At 37.2% G+C, this 21,174-nt stretch overlaps 1 protein-coding gene across 15 annotated transcripts in view; it reads right to left on the bottom strand.

The window, feature by feature from the left end:
• DLG2 (discs large MAGUK scaffold protein 2) overlaps window positions 1-21,174 on the bottom strand; it is a 2,470,643-nt gene that overhangs the window by 1,613,710 nt on the left and 835,759 nt on the right. Inside the window, exon 1 of one of the 15 annotated variants that reach the window (XM_069070976.1) lies at window positions 7,223-7,339. The exons of the other annotated variants lie outside the window; for them this stretch is intronic. Within the exon in view, the coding sequence (XP_068927077.1) occupies window positions 7,223-7,324 (102 nt within the window). The 5' untranslated portion in view covers window positions 7,325-7,339. Of the gene's footprint in view, window positions 1-7,222; window positions 7,340-21,174 lie in introns of those variants that run through there. 15 annotated transcript variants of the gene reach the window in all.

Here is a 21,174-nt window from a genome sequence, read left to right on the forward strand (position 1 = left end):
CAGGTTCAAATTCTAGTCTATTCTAACACTAATACACAGAGTTATTAAGAGACTCAAATGAGATAATATTTGTAAAGCTCTTAACACAGTACTAGCACATAGTAGGTGCTTGATAAATTCTTATTCCCTCCCTCCAACTCAAAATCCAGTATTCTTTCTGCTGTATCGCTCTGCCTTATGCAGAGCTTTTACAAAACCAGTCTACAAGGCCTGCCAATTGTACCTCCAAAATTTGTCTCTCATTTTCTGTTCCCACACCAATTCAGGTTACTATTATATCCCATTGGCTTTATTTCACTTTTCAAGTTTATAAACCTTGCTTCCCAGGCCACATGGGCAAGGCATTTTACTACTCTAGAATCTCAGTTTCCTCATCTGCAAAATAGGACTAAAATACATTCCTTGCTTCACTTGGCCATCATGAATAAATCATTTTTGTACCCTGAATTACTACAGATCTATTATTATCATTTTATTCATAGAAATTGCTAACACCCATCTAGCATATTTTTAAAATGCCTTCTCTTTGAGTTTTGATCTCCCCTACTTATGGTCATCCTTATGTAATGTGAGAAGCGGATGCTTTGCCTAACTTCATTGCCTATCTTTATTTTCCATATCTTAGAAATAAATTGAAAGTAGAACCCATCTGTAATGTGATAATCATCAGATTGTTATCACTGACACAAAGATTTAAATGTCCTTCCACCTATCCAGTTAAGTAAGTGTGAGATCTATTTTATAGGTGGAGAAACTGAAACACAGACTTGTTCCCAAACATAGTGTTACTAGAATTGCCAGTTTGGGAAACTGAGGCTGCTGGCACAGTATCAAAGAATCTCAGAGTTGAAAAGAGTTCAGTGATCTAAACCCAAGGTAACATGGCTAGTAAATGGCTGGGGGGGGGAAGGAATTCATAATAAGAATTTTTGACCTCAAATTCAACTCTCCATCCACTGTGCCAAATTCCACCTTTGCCTCATCTTCCTTGTATCTACAAATCAAATGAAAATCACAGTCAGTGTCCATCTAATATGTCTCATAACTAGAAAAAGACTCTCTCAGTCAGGAGCAGTCACTGGGGCTACCAGCCCCTGAAGGAGAATGCATTTCATCAGGGCAGATGACACATGTGAGGCAAAAATAGAGAAACAACAAGAAATCCATGGTCTCTTGAGAGGCAGCCCACTTCACTTTTGGACAACTCAAGCCTATATTTTCCACTTAGTTTTACTTCTATCCATCACACCTATTTGTGCTCACTGGGATCAAAGAAGTCCATTTATAATATTTGATACCACATCTTCACTATCCTTGAACTCACCTATCATGCTTCCTTTGAGTCTTCTTTTCTCCAGGAAAACAAACATTCCCCATTTCTTCAGTCAATCCTTGTTGGTACTATCTCTACTTCTCTTACCATTCTGTTTATTCTCCTCTAGATATATTCTAACTTCTCTAATGCCTCGCTATCATTAATAAAATGGGGTCCTCAGAACTGAACACAGTGCTCCAGAAATGGTCTGATCAGGATAGAGTACAATGGAACTATTACCTCTCTAATAATTAACACTGTATCTACAAAGCAGCCAAAGTTGTATACCCTAGTAACTTTCATACATGTTGGTTTCTTTTATATCTCATTCCCCTGAGATAAATTGTCCAGTGCTGAACAGTGATTCTACAAAGAAAAGCATATTTTGTAAAAAAAAAAAAAGTTTCTCTCCAATGTGTCCATTTTTTAAAAGTTTGGATTATCAAATAGATTACACCAGTATAAGCCCTGGACTCATGTTGATAAGTGGCAAATGCCTATAAGTATCTAAAAGCACTCTTAAAACCGGTCGCATTGAGGTAAGAAAAATTTGTATCCCTAGTTGATTAGTTATCACAGATTATTTCAAGTGCAGAATTATGCTTCCAGCTGATGTGGATGATACAGAAAGTTACTAGTAACTACAGAAACAATTACAGAGAATAAAGATATTTTATGTGGCTTCACAGAACAGTACTAGGACCAATGGGTATGAAGTTCAGCTCAACAGATTTAATTCATAGAAAGAAGAACCATAATACACAACTGCACCTCATTTTCTATATCACCATATGGCTTACAAATTGATGTCCTCACAACAACCCCATGAAATGGGTCATGGAAGTATTATACATATGTGTGAAGGAGCTATGAATCTATCCAAGGAACTCTATCCACTGGCGCAGATGAAAATGCCCCTGTTGTTTATTAGCTAAAGCCCAAGTAGTTGTCTGAAACACAAAGAGGTTAAATTACTTGCTTAGTATCATCTATTCAATATCAAAAGTGGGATTTGAACCTAGGTGTCTTAATTCAAAGTCTAGTGTTCATTATACTATAGGCATTATTGTTACTATTTTATAGATGAAATAATGGAAGCTTTGTAAGGTTAAGTGACTTGTCTTAGTTTACTGAGCCAGTAAGTGGCAAACCAGGGACTAACAACGCAAGCTGTCAGACACCAAGTTCAGTTCTCTTTCCTCTACCTCAAACTGTTTCTCAATATGAAGAAAGGTGGAGAGAAAAAAAGGTAAGTAGGGAAGAGACAAGAGAAAGGGGAAAGAAGAACCAGCTACTTCTTTCCCTTCTGAGCAATGTAAACTATCGATCTTCACTCCTCTCAAGTCCCAGTGTCATTCATTTTTTTCCTCTCTGGAGGACTTGCATATATCGAAGCAAGACTTTTCAGCACTTACAAATTGGACAGCTCCAGGGTATAGTATTTCTCCTAGCCTCCTGTGCCCTAGACACAAATGAATCAATTCTATTCCATTCAGCACATATTCATTAAGAACATAATATATGAGAAATATAACTGTTCCAAATGCTGGGTGGGGCACATGGTTTAGAAAAGTTATGGTTCCTTCCTTAATGTTTCTTGCAGAGTTGACCAAGGATTCTTTAATCAAATCATGGTATTTACTTTTGCTCTTATCCAATATTTTACATCTTCCTCATGAACAGAATTATTACTGCAATACAAGTTCTTTAAATATAATGGAGGTTAAATGGTTTCCCAAGGAAGTTGTAAGCTCCCTGTCACTATAGCTATTTAAATAAACCATCTATCAGGAATCATAAACCTGGAGCAAGGACTGACCTCTTTAGTTTTAGGATCTAACTCCCATGCCAAAATGCCTCCCAAAGTTGGATTATATTTTATTACAAAGTAGCCCCAATAATTACAATGCAAAATATGAAAATATTGAAAGGTCATAAAGTCAAATCACAAAAAGAAACACAGACACATGGCTAAAAACTACTTCTATAATTAAGTTCTCCTTATATATTCATGCTGGACTTTTTTTTTACTGCCATATAATCTCTCAATTAATTTTATTCTCTTAATCTGAAGTATGCTCAATTTCTTTTCATTAAAAGTATATTTTTTAAAAGGACAAAACAGATAAAAGAAAAGAATATTTAATAAAAAGTTTTATTTTAGAACCATATAGCAAAATTATATATACTTTCTCCTAACAGGATCTGAAAATCATGAGAATGCTTAAGGAAATCAAAGAACCCTCTTTGAAAACATGCTTAAAGAAATGAATGCAAATTAGACACCATTCCCTAGGCCATTGGCCTATCTTACTAGATTGGTGATTTGTGTTTAATTTCCCTTGTCTGATAATTCACCTTTACTAATTATCACTTAACACTCTGAAATAATTTTTAAACATTTCTTGGAATGGATGTTGATTTGAAACTATTGTGTGCAATAGAGCATTATATATTCAAGATGCAGGTGGTAGAGGTATTGAAGGATAACTCTCCATTTTTTGGTGTGGATATGTGTGTGAATACATATATATATACATATATATACATACACATATATACATACACACACATATATACACACACACATATACATACACACACAGATATATATAGATATAGATATAGATATCTATAAATTGACCAGTATCTTCAAAATTTGCATGATCAGTCTTCAGAGGTTTTTAGAAGGATACAGATTGATATAGAAGACACCTCTGAGGCATCTTCTTGTTCTGAGATTCTGTGATCAATAGGATGATGGATATAGAGGTCATTTAGTCTTAGTTCATTGGGTAGATGAGAAGACTTAGACCCAGAGAGATTAACTAACTTACTTAAAGTCACAATGAATATATTGATAGTGGGAGAATTTGAATTCAGGTTCTCTCACTTCAAAATATATTGATCTTACCACTTTATCCCTCATTCCTTCTGTTATTTAGTGCAAAATCAATATGAACTCCTTCTAAATTTCCCAACAAATCATCACCTGGTCTATACTTGAACACCGCCAATATCTAAAGGTTAATATGATAGCTGATTGTATTTTAATATTTTCAATTTTTACGAGGTATTTTTTTTATACTGAGTAAAGATCCCATTCTTTTAAATACACACCCATTGCTACTAGTCCCGTGGTGGTTGTTTGGGGAGAGGAAGAAAAATTAATCTTTCCTACCTGATCACTCTTCAGATTTTCAAGACAGAAATTATATCTTCATAAGAATCTGTTCTCCATGGTAAATAAACAATTGCAAATGTCATGATTTCTATTCCCCTAACCATTCTGACTAGCTTATCTTGGATGAGTTTCAGATTATTAATGTCCATCCTAAAATGTGATCTCTAAAGCCCTAACGACAATCTCACACCACTAAAAAGAACTGTGATAGCAATACTTTGGTTAGAGGATATCTAGTTTAACCTTTTCACTTTACCAGTAAGTAAATTGAGAGGTCCAATTAAGAGACTTTCCCAAGATCGTGCAGTTAATAAGTGGCTGAGATGATATTTAAATCCAAATCTCAAAGTCTAGTAATCCATGACTATACCATGTATCTCTTAACTATTTTATGACCACAATTAATATATATATATATATATATATATATATATATATATAACTTCTGACAACTCCATAATCTCTTTAAATAGTGAAAAAAGAAAATGAAGTAGCTAGAATAATAACTGATCTCCTACTGATAAACCTCATTCAGTAGGGAATATGGCTATTCAAAAGTTGCTAAAAATGAAACTTAACAGATATTAGGAGACATATGTGTGTATGTATGTATATCTTTATATCTATATGTCTTAATCTGTATCTCAGAAATATTAGTATTGGAAATTATCTTACAAATGGATATTAGAATACAGAACTGACAATATTCAAGCTAGAAGTGACCATATAACAGAATGTCTGACTATAAAAGACAGAATCTTCTATTGAGTTGAAAAAGGCCTTAGATATAATGGATTCCACTAACCTTATTTTTCCGAAGAGTAAACTAAGGCCTAAAGAAGGTACATGACTTGACCTAGGTCACATAGGTAGGAAGTAGGAGGAATATTCTAAATCCAACTTGCTTTTCACTATATATCCCATGTTTCAATCAGGTTAACAAAAAAAAAAAATTTTAAATAAGTGGGTTTTTTATGTTTTTGTTTTTTTTTAATTTTTCATGCCATCATAATTTTACATGTCCCTACCTCTACTCCAAAAGCTGTCCCATGTAACAAATAGCATTTTTGAAAGAAAGAAAAACAGGGGGGAAATCAGCACAATCAGTCAATAAATAGAAAAAGCCTGAAAACATGTGTAACATGAAACACCTGTAGAATTCCCACATTTATTAAGGGCTGGGGTGGGAAATGTCTTCTCATATCTCTTAATTGAAGTTGTAACTAATCTTTATACCATTGCTACATTCCTTTTGATGTGTGTATATTGTTCTTTTTTTTCTAGTTGTAGCATTCTTGTCAACAAACTTTTATTAAACAGATAGCTAGGGAGGTATAAAGTATAAATAAGAGAGTCATCTCCCTCATTGAGCTTTGAGGGTAAAATGTGAGTAAAAAGTATAGATCTCATTGTATGGCCAGGATTTAGTCTTCCTGACTCAGTTTCCTCATCTGTAAAAAATGGGCATAATAATAGCTGCAGTTCCTGCCTCACAGGGTTGTTGGTGAGCCTCAAGTGAGCTGATATGTATAATGAGTTGTACTTTGCAAACTTTAAAGTACTATAAAAATGTCACTTATGGGGCACATGATAAATTCATAAAAGATATGTAAAACAAAGATAAGGTTATATTCATGTTACTACCTGAGGTGGTCTCTCTGACTGAATTCTGCCTTTACAATGAGGATCTTGTAGGGAAATGGAACATTTGTGAATTTTAGTAATTGAGAAAAGAGAACTTGTCTATTTCTGGTCATGTGTATTGAAGCTTTTTTTTTTTTTTAAGAGTACAGGAGACGCATATACCAGGATTTTCCATAGAAAAGGAAGAGTTAAGTCTTCTACGGAAAAGAAAGTAGGGACAGGCACTAAAGAACGTAACTGCCGAGTGATGATGATGGCTCAGTAACTAAAGACATTGTAACATTGAAAGTATCAATATTCAGAGGATCAAACATCTCGGATACACTGGCAACTCGAATAAAACATTTCAGCTCTGCAAAAGTGAAGACTAAACCTCTCCATAAACCTCTAAGCCTATTTTTCTAAAGAATGAAAAGCACCTGGGTTGGGTCACTTAGCTGAAAACTTCCCCGGTTAACTGCGCCACCTTTGGATTTGCTTTCTCTGTGGGGGTTTCACACTGATTTTGTAAATCCAAAGGGAAAACATTTAGGAGAGTAAATAAACATAAATCAACACTTTCAAAATCAAATAAGCGCCGAAATAAACCTTTGCAAAGTAGAATTTTGTAAACTGCTCTCTCCAGATTCAGCACCAGTCACATCACAGACACCAGCAACGCCCCCCACTCCCCACCTCCAGGCGAGATTGAGCCCTCATTTGTTCTGGGTTACAGAATAATTGGTAACCTGTCTAGAGTTCACAAGAGAGTGTCAGGAATCCCACTCTCATTAGCTAAGTGTAAAGCCAAATCTTCATCATTTCGAAATCAACATCAGTTATTCAGCTATCCTAGGCTTGGAGTAATCCGTGCATTAAAGGTCCCTCTCCACCTGCCCAGTCAACCTCCAGGTCACTATGGTTTCAAACACCACAAATTGCCCAACATAAATGAAGTTCCCTCTGGTCCCGGCTCCCTTCATACAAAGAGAAAGACTTCTATGCATTCCCCTCTGTCTGAGCAATTATGGAATCTTCGTTGAGTCCCTGAGGCTGTAAGATAGCATGCATGGACTCTAGATTATTAACCCATGTCCTACCTTGCATCCAAACATCAACGACAACGTGTTGTTGGTGCAGGCAACTTTGCAGTGGCAAATCATTGGTGTGAAACAGTCAGGGTTCTTAACAATAGGGGACATTCCTTCAGGGCCGCAGCACTGACAGGTTACTGTGGGACGACAACAAGACGCTCCCACAGCACATGGATTGGCGGCATATGCCGCTCAGCAGCTCTCTGCTTTTTTCCTGCTGGTCAGAGGAAGCTTGCCGGAACCGCTCCCTATGTCCCACTCCATCCCTCCTCGGCTCTGCTGGGCTCTGCTCTGCTTTCCACTCCTCGCCTCTCCTGGGTGGCGAGGGATGAATCAAGGATGCAGCACTGAGCAGAGGACCTCCGTCCGCGTTTTCCTGACACTGGGAAATTAGTTTGGGATTTTTTTTTTCACCCTGGGAAGGAGGTTGGCTTTTTTTTTTTAACATTGAAATTGGAGGAGGCAAAAAAAAAAAAAAAAAAAAAAGGAAACGAGGTGGGTAGGGTTAAAAGTAGGTGGAGCCGTATTAGCATGTAAAAGGATGTGACCGCCCACTCTCCACGATCACAGAAGAGTGTCATGAGAGCTGAAGTGGGCTGAAATTATTCCATCGGAAGAAAAATACTGCAGCTCCTGATTTGGTAAAAAGCCAGTGTCTTGCTGCAATCCATAGTCATGGAGGGGAGGGGAGAAGAAAGCAGAGGAGAGAAGGCAGGGAGGGGGGCCAGTGGGGCGGGAAGCTACTTCTCTGAGATGGAATCTTCTCTATGCATTCCAAAGAGGATTCCCTGCCCATGGGGGGTGGGGGGGGGGTGCACAAAATCAATTGAGTCACTGCCCGGGAGGAGCTCTGACCTTTAAACGCTGTCGGGGAGATGGATCGCAGCATGAAGCCAAAAGCCAACTGTACTACATAAGGAAAGATGAAAATCGCAGGCGCTAGAGTTTGCCTCCGGAGAAAACCTGGTTACAAGTAACATTTACCCAAGCCTCACCAGCCCCGCGGGATCATTCTCCAGGCACGCATTTACAAACAGACAGCCTGATGGATCTCAGTCAGCTGCGAATGAGTCTATAAAGTTGATTGGGAAAGACGCCAGTGGGGAGCTGAGATTATGGGGCAGAAGCGCTGCTTCCGAGGTACTGTATCTCCCCTCAGCGGCGGCTGGACATTCAGGGTTCCCAATTGGTCTTTGGAGCTCACGGATGAAGGTTGGGGGCTTTTGGAAACTGAAGAAGGAAGGGTCTTTTCTGGAATGGTGGCTAAAAGACTAGATCTGGATACCAAGCCTAAGGCTGTAATTTTAAGTAAATGACATATACAAAGGTCAATATATTCCTTTCTTCCAATCCCTAGTTAGTGGTGATCTTTGTTTATAATAGTAGGTACGTACCGGAAAAAAAAAAAAAGGAATGAAATCTATATGTATTTACACGTGAAGATATGTGTGTGTTTGCATAAGCATGTATGTATATGTGGGTATGTATGCTAGGGGTTAAGTAGCAAAAAAGTCTGAGGAATGAAGTTTGGAGACAAAACCGGCATATGATTGATTAAATCCAATCCATCACAAACTTTTTATTCCCACATCAATCACTCCCTCCTACTTAAGTCGCACCACAATTAATATCTGGCATTTCTGATTTTCTGCCCACATGATAATGAACTCCTAGAGAAAAGACTTTTCCCCCTTTTCTCAACACAGCAATGAGCAGATTCTCTTTCTAGTGTCTTTCTGTAATGCAGGTATAGTGTGGCCTGTCCTGACTATCCAAAAAAGGTGGAAACCACCACTCCAATCTATCAAGGATTTTCACCCTAAAAGCTGACAATACAGGCAGCATACTTTAAAAAAAAATTAGGAAATAGGTATTGGTTGAAGTGAGTCCAGTAATTGAAAACTGTAACTAACAACAATTCTCTAATAAAAAAAAAAAAAAGACTAAGGGAACTTTAGATCCACTTTTCCTGTTTTATTTCGTAGCTTAAATTTACAATTACCAAATGTAACCCTCTGAGACCTCTCACCTTCAAAGGGAATACAACTTCACAAGCTTTCCAAAGAGGCTATGGATTATCAATAAGATGTTTGAGATTTCCTTAATTCACTTAGGCTATAAATGTTGATTTCACACTCTCATAAAAGCTCTGTGAGTTATCCGTGGTGCTGTTCCAAAGTCTGTAACAAGCTCTCCCAGATTTTCCAACTTTTCTTCTGACCTGTCATTTCAGGCCAATATCAAAGGCTGCCTCTTCTTAAGTGATTTCCCTAATTTACCATTTACATTGGTTAGTATTTGCTGTGGCCTGGAGACCTAAATGAAAATATATGCCTTTTTTATTAGCTTCCCCTCCTTCCCAGTGTAACTTGAATTGGCCTGACAAGTTATATTTCTATTTGCATTTTCATTTACAGTTTGTTTTCTTTCAAATATTGCCTTTCCTGACCAAGCATTGGTGTAAATTTAGAAGGAAAAAAGTGTGGTTTCCATGACAATGCATTCCATAGTTACAGCTAGCAACCACTATCATTAAAAAATGAATCACAGTTACCTTAAGATATGAATACATTGAATTATTAGTCTGAAAAGTACTCATTTGGAATGGGGGTGTACTGCAATATTTTTAGTTGGGGACATTACCAGGGGATACCAGAAGATGATGCATGAATTTTAATAGTCAAAATTGCCATGGCAATAAGACATTTTGATGTTTGGTAAAATGCATGATTTTTAATAATCAACTCTTTTTCAAGATGACAGAATGAATCCTACACCATTAGATTTTTTTTTTGTCCATACCAATCCTCTGAAACTGATTCACAACTTAGTATATCAGAACTTGGATTATACTGTATACTAAAACTGATGAAAATCATCTGTTTTTATTTTGACCAGAAAGGTGAGGAATAGGTGGGGGGAGGGGTCATTAATTTTTGCTTTTCCTTTAGCTAAAGCTGCAATTTGGCCAACTAACAATTCTGTATTTATAAAAAGTAGGCATCAGGGAATCACAGAATCCTAAACATTTGAAGGAAACTTCAATGCAGCTTAGTACAGCCCTTTGCCTTATTACAAGGTCATTAAACCTGTGTGTACTACCTAGACTTTGTTTTACAGGGAGGCATCCAAAGATTTCATAAGTTTTTAGTAACCCATACTAAAAAGAATGAGACTAAAGATGACAATATGTTACATTTCTATAGTACCACTTGCTTTTTTTTTCATGTTTTCTACATTTGTAATCTCATTTCTAAGAGACCATTCAGATTGGTACATAGAAATCCAGGTCCAAAGTAAAAATGACCTGTGTTCAAGAGATGACTCTGGCGTATTCTGCTTGTGTATCTGGACAAATAACCCAATTCCTCAGTGCCCCCCTGACAGCTCTTTAGGATGAGATGGTGCAGATATGCATTAGTAGAAGGAGATTCCTCATTGGAGAGCTTTTTACAACAATGAAATCACAGTCACAACTTCCCCCAAAACACACACACATTCTCATTTCTAATCTCTGTCAATATCTTCAGGAAGTCTTCCCCTAATGCTAACCTAGGCTGTAATTGAAGTCTCTTCTTTTGTTTGTCATAGGATGATAGATTTAGAGCTGAAAGAGGCTTTAGAAATCATCTAATTCAACCTCTTAAGATGAGGGAAGAGCCAGGGACATTAAGTGACTCCTTCAAAATCATACAAGTAGTAAGTAGTAGTGCCAGAATTTGAACTCAGACCCTTTTACTCCAAATCTAGCACTCCTTTAAACTACACCATTTGTCCTCAATAGAGATTAAAGCAAATAATACAGAGAATTAGAGATTGAAGTGAGCTTTAGGGGTGGAGTGAGGAAACTCAGACCCAGGGAAGTGAAATAATTAGCCTAAGTTAAACAGTCAATTAATGGGCAGGATAAGAAATAGTAAGATTTTAGATTCAAAAAGAACTTCACCAGCCAACTAGTTCAACTCATACCCCAAAAGAATTTCACACAGCTCCTGATAGTACAAACTATTTTAAAATGTGCCATGCCATGCTGCCTCTCAGTTCACCTGGTGGCCACTTGGTTACACATATTTATCTGGTTACAGTATTATCCATATATCAATACCTTATTTTCCCTTCCTCTAATATCAAATTTATCCAAAAGCAAGTCAGGAAATGAAGACCATTTTTTTTTCCCAGAAAGGCTTGTCTCAGAGAAGGGACTCTTTCACATCCTACTGGATGAAGGAATTTATGTCCATTAGGTGACAATGAACAAGTATTATGAAAACCTTTGCTCTGTTTTTATACTCTCCTTGCCATCTGTGAAACAAAAGCAAACTGGTCATCGGGAACAAGTATGGTGAAAGTATCCTAGAGATTATCCTAAATGGCAGCATATTTTAGGAATGCCATGATGGAAATATGTTTCACTTTAAAATGATGTTATCTAGATGCTCTAAGCTCCTCCTTGACAAATTGATTTCATTTCTCAGTTAGATTACATGTTATTAGCATGACAGTTGTCTTTTCTAACTTTCAAGAGTAAATGAAGCTACTTGCTTTTTTCTGTAATTTATTTTGTTTCAAGAAGGGGCTCTTAGCTGTGACAAAACTATCTGATTGTTACTGAAAGACAATCACACTACTGAAAAAAAAAATGAAAACAGTTCCTTTTTTATTCTTTCCATTTCCCCTATCATTTTTATTGAATTCCCAATAATACTAAAGAATTTATAATGCTTTGATACTTCAGTGGTTCTCTGATTTTATAATTTTGTACACTCACTCAACTGGTACCGATGTCAATCCAAAGCATATTCAAAAACCATCTTCTGAATCAGGCTGTTGATTTCCCTAATCTGCCTTTCTCTTCTCAAATCTTTACTTTCAATTGTAGTAGTGTCTAAGAAAACACCACTTATGCTAGTAAGGTCTTCAGTGCCTTGCCTAAGATATCATCATGTTTAGTAATATTTTCTAGACTGCTTACAGAACTATCATTTGTACCCATGTGAATCACTAGAAATGAACGGTAGTCATCACATTTAAGCAGTCTTGGGAGGTTGTCAAATCCTATTTCTGGATGAATGCCCTGAGGAAGAAGACAGCAGACCTCTTTGCTGTTAATGTCAGGAATAGTTAATGTAGTTGTGACTCTGATTGTTCATGTTACCTTTTAGCAACAATGGAGACATTCGCATCACTTTAAGTGTTAAGCCTTATGTGTACACATTATTAGTACAAACATTAATTTTCCATAATCAAGAAAAAGCTTAATTATATTTAACTGCTCCTAGGCACAAAACCCAATTTCTTAATATAAATATTCTCTTGGTGATACTCTATAGATGTCAATCATAGGATAAAATATAATCTCCAAAGAATCAAAAGAATAATAAGAATAGTGATGATAGCCAACAATTACAGAACACTTTTAGTTTTACAAGGTGAACCTTCATAGAACTTTAAGGTTTACAAAAAAATTACATATGTTATTTCATTTAATCCCTAGAACAACCCTAGGAGATAGGTTTGATTAGCATGTCCATTTTACAGATGAGGAAATTGAAGCCCAGAGAGGTTGAGTGACTTGTCCAGCATCATATAGTGATTCAAATTGAGGTTTGTTCAGTCCAAAACTCTATTCCTAATACACCTAGTTGCAGAAGAAACCCAAAAGGGAAATGGAAAGATACTTAAGAAGAGATATAGAATGTTGGAAAAAGCACTGGATCTGGAGCTAGTTGACCAGGGTCCAAATTCTGGCTCTTCTACTGTGTGACATCTGTGCCTCAGTTTCTTATCTATTAAAGGGAAGTGCTAGCCTAGATGATTTCTGACTTCTCTTCCATTCTAAATCTGTAATGCTTTGAAGTGGATATAGCACATTATCAAGGGCAATTTGGGGGAAAGAATTGGCATATGCAATATCATCCAAAAGATATGTCATTGGAAAATAGGATGATTTGGTAATGCTGTGAAGGTTAAGTGAAAGGTATTGATCTCTTACCCTAGAATGTGGAAAAACTTGGAGGAAGGTCTCCAGGAATATGCTAAGGAGGCTATATGGCAACCATACATGAGACACCCAGGAAGAGAAGGAATATGTATAATGAGATCTGGACCACTGGAGCAAGAATCCAAATCAGAGATATCACATATCCATTTGAGTACAAATACACAGTTTAAGAAGGTAGGAAAATGTACAATATATTTTCAATTAAAAAGTTCAGAATTTTAAAAGTTTAATGCCAGAAGGAGACAGCCTCAGTTATCTTAAAGAGTCCCTTATGTAAAGCACTTCATTGACTGACGATGTTGGATAAATTACATGTCACTGTTTTATGCATCAAACAAGTCCCTGAGAGAACAACTATTTTAAAAAAAGATTTTATTGATGTCTTTTGCTTTTATGTTGCCTAAATTCCCATTTGTATCTCTCCCCTTTTGTCCTTCCAGAGGACCATGCCTTAAAACATATAATTTTGAGGAGCACAATATTAACTCAATCAATCCACACTTACATATATTATAACCCTACTGTGTGTTTGGAACGAGAGAAACAAATATACAAATAATATAGTCCATTCCTTCATGGAGTTTATATTCTATCAGGAAAAACAACATGTACACACACATACATATATACAAAATATTTATGAAGTATATTAAAGGTAATTGGAGTGGGGGGGGCAGAATTCATGAGCAGGTGGGGATCACAAAAAGCCTCAAGTAGGAGATAACTCCAGCTAAACTTTAAACAAAGCTAGAGTTTTAACTTACTCTTTGTAAGGGTTATGGGATTTAAAGATCTTCCATGCCCCATTGGACCTGCTGACGTAGCAGGAAGGGGTGGAGCAAGAGGAAGCAGAAGCCAAGCTAGAGTTCCTGCGGTGGCTAGCAGTGGCGGCAAAGGCGGCAGTAGCAGTAGAGGCAGCGGCAGCAGTGCAAAGCCCTTTTTGAGTCAGCCAGAATTTCTGCTAAGGACTCCTGCTGAGGACTGCTAGGGGCCGGAGCTGCTGGGAGCGCGCTTCCTGGATGCTGGGTGGTTGCTGTGAGTGGGGAGAGGAGGACCTTTGCCTGAGGTAGCCTGTTCTGTTTTAAAGGCTTGAGAATGTGGGTGCTTTCTACTTTATCTACCTGTGCCAATTTCATAACTATTCTAATGGCTTTCACTTTCTGGTTTTGGGACTCAGTCTTTTGGTATTTTAATAAATTTTCTAGCTTATTCCCCCATATGGCAAACATGATGTATTTTGTGATGGATAATTATATCAGCATATCTGTAATTTCCATAGGCATTGTGAATATGGCATTGCTGATACACTCTTTCAAGCAATATATTATATATGTGTTTATATGTGTATCTCTTTTTCTCTCCTAGAAACACATCTCCTATTCAAATGTAAAATCCTTGAATGCAGGGAATGTGACTCTAGTTTTATCTGTTTCCCCATTGCAAAACAAACAATGCTGGGTTCATACTTCAATACCCCAGGTATCTTTGATTGTATCATTTGGGCTCTCCTTTCACGACTGCAGATGAAAACCTGTCTATACCAAAGGACAGGGTTCTTAATGTGGGTTCTGAAAATTTGGTGGTTTTGTTGTGGTTGTTATTTTTCATATCTTAATGGCTATATTTCAATAAAATTGGTTTCCTTTGTAATTCTATATGTATTTTCACACATCAAAAAAAAAAAAAAACATTACGTTGATAAGGGGTCCATAGCTGTCATTAGAATGGCAAGGAAATCTGGGACACAAAAGTATTTAAGAAACCCTGTCATAGGAGATGATTTTGTTGGAATCTGGATACAATTAATAACCTAGTAAGAACTCAGAATCACAGAACTTCAGAGTTAGATTGTACCTTCAGGTTCGTTTAGCCAGTCCAACCTGTACCTGCAACAGTCATCTCTGCAACATATCCAACAAGTGATCATCTGGTCTTTGCTAAAAGACCTCCCTAGCCGGGTGATCAATCTTTAGAGTAGTGTAATTAGTAATTGCTTTTTGACATCAGCTCTAGATTTGCCTCTGCCGTTTGGACTACTGTTGTTTCTCTGTCCTCTGGAGACAAGGAGAACAAGTCAAATCGCCCCTCCCCCCTTTTTGTGGCAGACTTACAAATACCCAAATGCAACTATGCCATGCACTTCTGCATCTTCTTTTCTCCCCCAGCTCCTTTCATCTGAACTTCAGCTTATATAACAGACATAGTTCATCATCAAATAAATCCTTTGTATTGGAGATGACCTTTTGAAATGGTGGTGTAGCCTTTGAGAGACCAGGGAACCTTCTGTTCCCAGAGGAAGAATAAATGAAGGATTTCATTGGGAATTAGCCTGAGACCTAGTGACATTACCCACATCTTGGGATTAAAACCTGATTATAATAATAAGCTGCTAAAAATAAAATAAACAAAATAAAAGTGAATATGCAAAGGAAAAATAACCTGGCCACAGATAGCTACTTTGAAAGATCTGGTTCATATTCAGAGGAAGATAGTATGATTAAAAAACCCCACTTTTACCCCAAAGAGTAACACTAAATGGTCACAAGCCCAAAATGAGTCCTTGGAAGAATTTCAAAAGGAATTTAAAAAATCAAATAAGAGATATTAAGGAAAAAGTAGGAAAAAATGAAAGCAATCCAAGAAAAATATGAAAAGAAAGTTAACCAATTGGAAAAAGAGGTCCCAAATTTTAAGGAAGAAATTAACTTCTTGAAAACTAGAATGGGGCAAAAGGAATTGCATGCCATTATAAGACAAAAAGAAATTATAAAACTAGAGAAAATAAAAGAGAGTCTGAAACATCTCATTAGAAAAATAACTGATCTGGAGAATTGATTGAGGAGAGACAATATAAAAATTTTCAGACTACCTGAAAGTTATGATCAAAGTGCTTCTTAACAAAACTGAATGGGAATTTTAAACTCTCAATCCCTGGATTTGGTAAATAATATCTTGGTGTTTTCAACATTGATTTAGTGGACCCTGGGTAGTAGAGCAGATTACCTCTCTAGATCTTTCATTTCCAGCTTTATAATTGGGAGATTTATTTGTTTTTCAAGGTCCACAGTGATATGTAGAAAATTTCGCCCCAGTACAAATATTAATATGGATGGCTTGCAGTTACTTATGTTAATAAGAGATGTTACATCAAAACTTCAATTAGCAGGCAAAGCACTCTATACCTTTCCATAAACATATTTCCTGTGAGTATATTCACTCTGGGTGCCAGTTTGGTTGACAATATTTTATTTTAACAGTAAGGAGAAAAGTTATATAGTCAACCATTTTGATCTTGAAAACAATCTTACAAATAACATACATTCCTTTTTTTTTGGTTAAAGACAGAGTTTTCAAGTTGAAAAGTAATTGGCAACTGAGGATACAATAAATTGTACATTCTAGGATGTTGTCTATGTGACCAAGAAATGCAATAATGAATGACTGAATATATATTTAAGAGCTATATGCCAAGTACTCTGCTAAATATTATGGATAGAAGTACAAAACACAGATAATGCTATCTTTAAAGATTTTACATATGTAGGGCATCAACAAATATAGGGGAATGATGGCCAGTGAAGGTTAAAATCATAATAAGTGGAGCTCTTAGAAATTCCAGTGATGAATCTTTCCAGCTACAACACTCATATTACTTAAGAGATGGAAAAAAGGGTTGAAGTTGAAGGAGTATAAGTAATAAGATCTCACCAATCAGTATAAACTCAGGGTAAGAACTAAAGACCTATTTGGGATAGGGGTGGTGGTCCTGCAGCAAGAATAGTAGTCCTATATGTCAGGAAAAGAATATGATATGGTTGAGAAACTCAAACCTGTTGAATAAAATGAGCTCTCCCAATTTTCAACAATTTCCATTCACATATTTCCATCTCTATATCATTGCCTCAACTATATTACAATTAAAAATCAAGGCCCACCTTAAATACTATCTTCTCCCCAAAGTCTTCCCAGAATTCTTTGCTATTGTTTTTGTTGCTATTGAGTTGTGTCTAACTCTTTGTGAGTACATTTAGGGTTTTCTTGGCAAAGATACTAGAGTGCTCTGACATTTCCTTCTCCAACTCATTTTACAGATAAGGAAACTGAGGCTAACAGGATTAAGTGACTTGCCCAGGGTCATTCAGCTAGTAAGTGTCTGAGGCAAGATTTGAACTTAGGAAGATGAGTCTTCCTGACTCTAGACCTGGACTCTATCCATTGTACCACTTAGCTGCTCTCCACATCTCTTTGTTATAAGTCAAGTGTTCTGTTCCTCCCCTGATCTCCCATTGCTGGGGACTTTGCCCATACATTTTGAATTGTATCTACCCCATTCTGGCTTATTACATATGACTAATGATAAGTATAAATAAAATCATGGAATTTTAGTACCTTAGGAAAATATCTAGCCCTGCCTTCTATTTTTCTTTTCACCCCCCAGCATTAAGTAAAAGGATATATGTAAATAAGTTTATTGGTAGATATGTATTGAACAAATTAGTATTAAATTTGAATTGATTACAGTGTATTCTGGGTGATTCATAGCAAGACCTCTCAATACCCCCAGGCAACTGTCTGAGACTATAAATTGTAGAGCAGGTGCTGATCTGCATCAGTAGAGAAATTTCTTCACCAGTACTTCCCTTTGCTGAAGAAATCATCAATCTCTCTGTTTCAAAATAAGGGAGGGGGGATGTATTCATATAGAATCTTTCCATTACAATTCTTTCTCTTCAATATGTGTCTTTGACACCTTTCCTTCCTGTCTTTTGCAGAAAAATTTTTCTCTCTCCCTCCTCTCAAGATTCACCCTCTTATCTTCAGACTCTTTCTCTGCTTCCTACAGACATGCCCATGTCTCCCATAGTCATTACAAAATAAAAACTCTCATTTGATCAGACCATCTCCACCAGTTACTGTATTATATTCCTACTAAAAGTTACTTATAATCTAAATCCTCTACAATCTAGTTTCTAACCTTATAAGTCAAGTGAAACTGTTTTTCTCTAAATTACCAATGATCTCATAATTGCTATATCTAGCAGAATTTTCTCAATCTTCATCCTCCCTGAAGTGTTTGCTGATATTAATCAATTAACCTCTTCTCCCGTATCTTTTCCTGTAGGTTTACATAACACCACTCCCTCCTGGTTTTACTTCTGCCTGTCTGAACCTTCTTTGATTTCCTTTGCTTGATCTCCATCCAGCTCAATCTTATTAACCACAGGGCTCCATGACTCTGGCCTTGTAATGGTAATGGCAAACAGGTACTTAGCACTTTGTTCCAAGTTCATGATTGTGTCAAGTATTAAGACCCAGAATTTGAGAATCCCACAGTGGAATGGACTTGTTGACATAACAGGAAGGGACAAACAGAGAGGAGCTAATACCATATATAAGGAAAAGCCCAAGCTGAGAGAAGCCAGAACTTCTGGGAGTGAGCATCTGAAGGCTGCTCTGCTACTACTGAAGAGAGAGAAGAGAAATGAGAACTGAACTGAGAACTGAGAAGAGAAATGAGAACTGAGGACTGAACTGAGAATTGAGAAGAACTGAGAAATGAGAAGAGAGGAGACCTGGGAGGAGGCATGGCTGTGGTGTCAGTACTTTGTCTGTTTTGATGTTACTTTGTCAGATTCATCTGCTGATAGAGGACAGTGCTATTGTTACAGAAGCCCTGGGACCTTGCTGCTGGTTCAGAAGACCTGAAAGAGGATTTTCGTCTTGTATGTTTACAGAAATCTTGGAGGAGGGTCTTGCTGACAATTTCAGAAGTCTTATGATTTGTGTTGATTGCTCAGACCTTGTTGTTAGGTCTGTGTTAATTTCACAGGCAGAAAGTGAATTGATGAGGATGCTGGCAATGTAAATGGATGTTACTGTGGCTTTGTTCAGCCTTGTCTTCCCAGGAACAGAAACTATGAAGGACTTGAGGTAGACCAGACACTGTAAGCTTCAATATGGAACAGAAACTGCACAAGAATCTGGAGAAAGAACTGAGAGCTGTCTGTCTTTGAACACAGGTGGCAGTTGGACAGATTTGTGCAGGAATTAGGACCATGGAAGGGAAACCATGGAAGCTGAGAGCCTGCCTCAAGTCAAGATAAAAAGACCTCTCCTTGGGTATTTAATGCAAACTGAGAAAATCATGATTCCCTGTGGCATAGGGGTGGAGAATTCTGACCTTTATATTCAGATTATTGAGTTAAGGACTTCTCCAATTAAGAAGAAAGAGGACTTTTTGATTGAAGAGATTAAGACAATGAGACCTAGGGGGTGGATGACTTTGACCTTTGTACTTTGTGTAAATTAAGGAGGCTTACTTCCTTAAAGATGATTGAATTAAGGAATTACTAAATGATTGTGTTACTAAATGAATGTTATTTTTTGTTTAAAACTATGTGACCACTTGTTATAGGAATGTAAATTTTTAAGATCTTCCCTGCCCCTAGGTTAAGTGCACTTGGAGCCTGTGGTGGGAGCCTTGTTTTTCAGGAACACCCACACCTTGGTGCTTTGTGATTGGGCAGTGGGTCAAGAGGGTTGTTACATTCAATGAGCCAGGAGAAGGCCATATAAGCCCTGATGGGAGGCTTTGCTTTGGGGCTCACTTTGAGAAGTGTTGTGTGATTTGACCAGATGAGACTCTGGTCAGCCATTGAGAGCGCCCCAGCTTTGAAAAATCCAGATGTTGATGCTTCCTTCTCTGGTAAATGTGATTTGGTATGGATGTAATGGTTGGACAGTTTGGAAGCCTGTCTGCTTGATCTGTTTCTCTGTCTTGTAACTTCTGTCTGTATACTCTGAAGTTCAGGGTGCTGACCTTTTCCTCCTGAACTAGGTAAATGATATATGTTTGATTGATTAAAGCAAGCTTGTTAACCCATTTTGAGCCACCCTGGAGATGCTGCAGTGCTTGCTGCTACACCACTTTGGTGAAAACTATTGGCCACTTTAGTGATAAGTTGTTAAGTTGTAACATTGTGAATGCTGTACTTTGATTTCTGTGAATGTTTTGTCTTAATTTGTTACTAAATAAACATAAATTTCCCCATACTGTGTAATCAGAACCTTGAAAACTGTTCACAGGAGCAATCCTCTGGAAAGCTGCTAGTGCTTGGCTTTACAAGCCTGGATCTTCTTTTCTTCTGTAGGAACTTCCTTGGCTAATTCAACAGTTCCCATGGAAGTGATCATCTCTAGGCAGTAGATGCTAGTATTTATATATCTAACCTTAATCTCTCTTTTAAGCTCCAGTCTTGAGCATCATCCACTGCCTTTTAGATGTCTCAAATAAGATGTCCTACAGGCATTTCAAACTTACCATGTCCAAAACAGAACTATTTCCCCTTAAAGCCCACCGCTCCCAAATTTTTTTTTTATTATGGTCAAGTTCATTGGGATTTCCTAATCATTCAACCTTACAATCTCAATGCCATACTCAACTCTTCATATATAATTATTGCCAAGTTTTGTCATTTCTTCAGAATGTCTTCCTTATGCATGTCCTTGTCTCCATTGACATAGTTAATGCCTTAATATAGGTCCTCATAACTTCATACCTGGACTATTGCGATAGCTTTCAGATTGGTTTCCATTTCTCAAATTTCTCCCCACTCTAAGCCATTCTCAATTCATTTGCCAGAATGATTTTCCTAAAATTTAACCTTCTGTAGGGGGTCTTTCTCAGTTATGCACACCTTAATGATAGTGCCTTCCCTTTGAAATTATCTACTGTCTACTCTGTATCTCATATGTATATATTTTGCCTAAATGTTATTCCTACATTAGAACATGGTCTCTTTGAGGTCAGGGACCCCATAATTTTCCTTCCTTTGTATCCCTAGTTCTTAGCATTGTGCTTAGCATGTAGAAAGCTCCTAATATATTCTTGTTGACTGACTGACCTCCCTGATACTCTGTTCCAATGTGCAGAGGACCTGGGGTTCTCATTGGATAA

The sequence above is a fragment of the Petaurus breviceps genome, unplaced genomic scaffold, assembly GCF_028583685.1.
Source record: "Petaurus breviceps papuanus isolate PSGF00001 unplaced genomic scaffold, PetGlider_PUasm1.0 90823, whole genome shotgun sequence".
Lineage (NCBI taxonomy): Eukaryota > Metazoa > Chordata > Mammalia > Diprotodontia > Petauridae > Petaurus > Petaurus breviceps.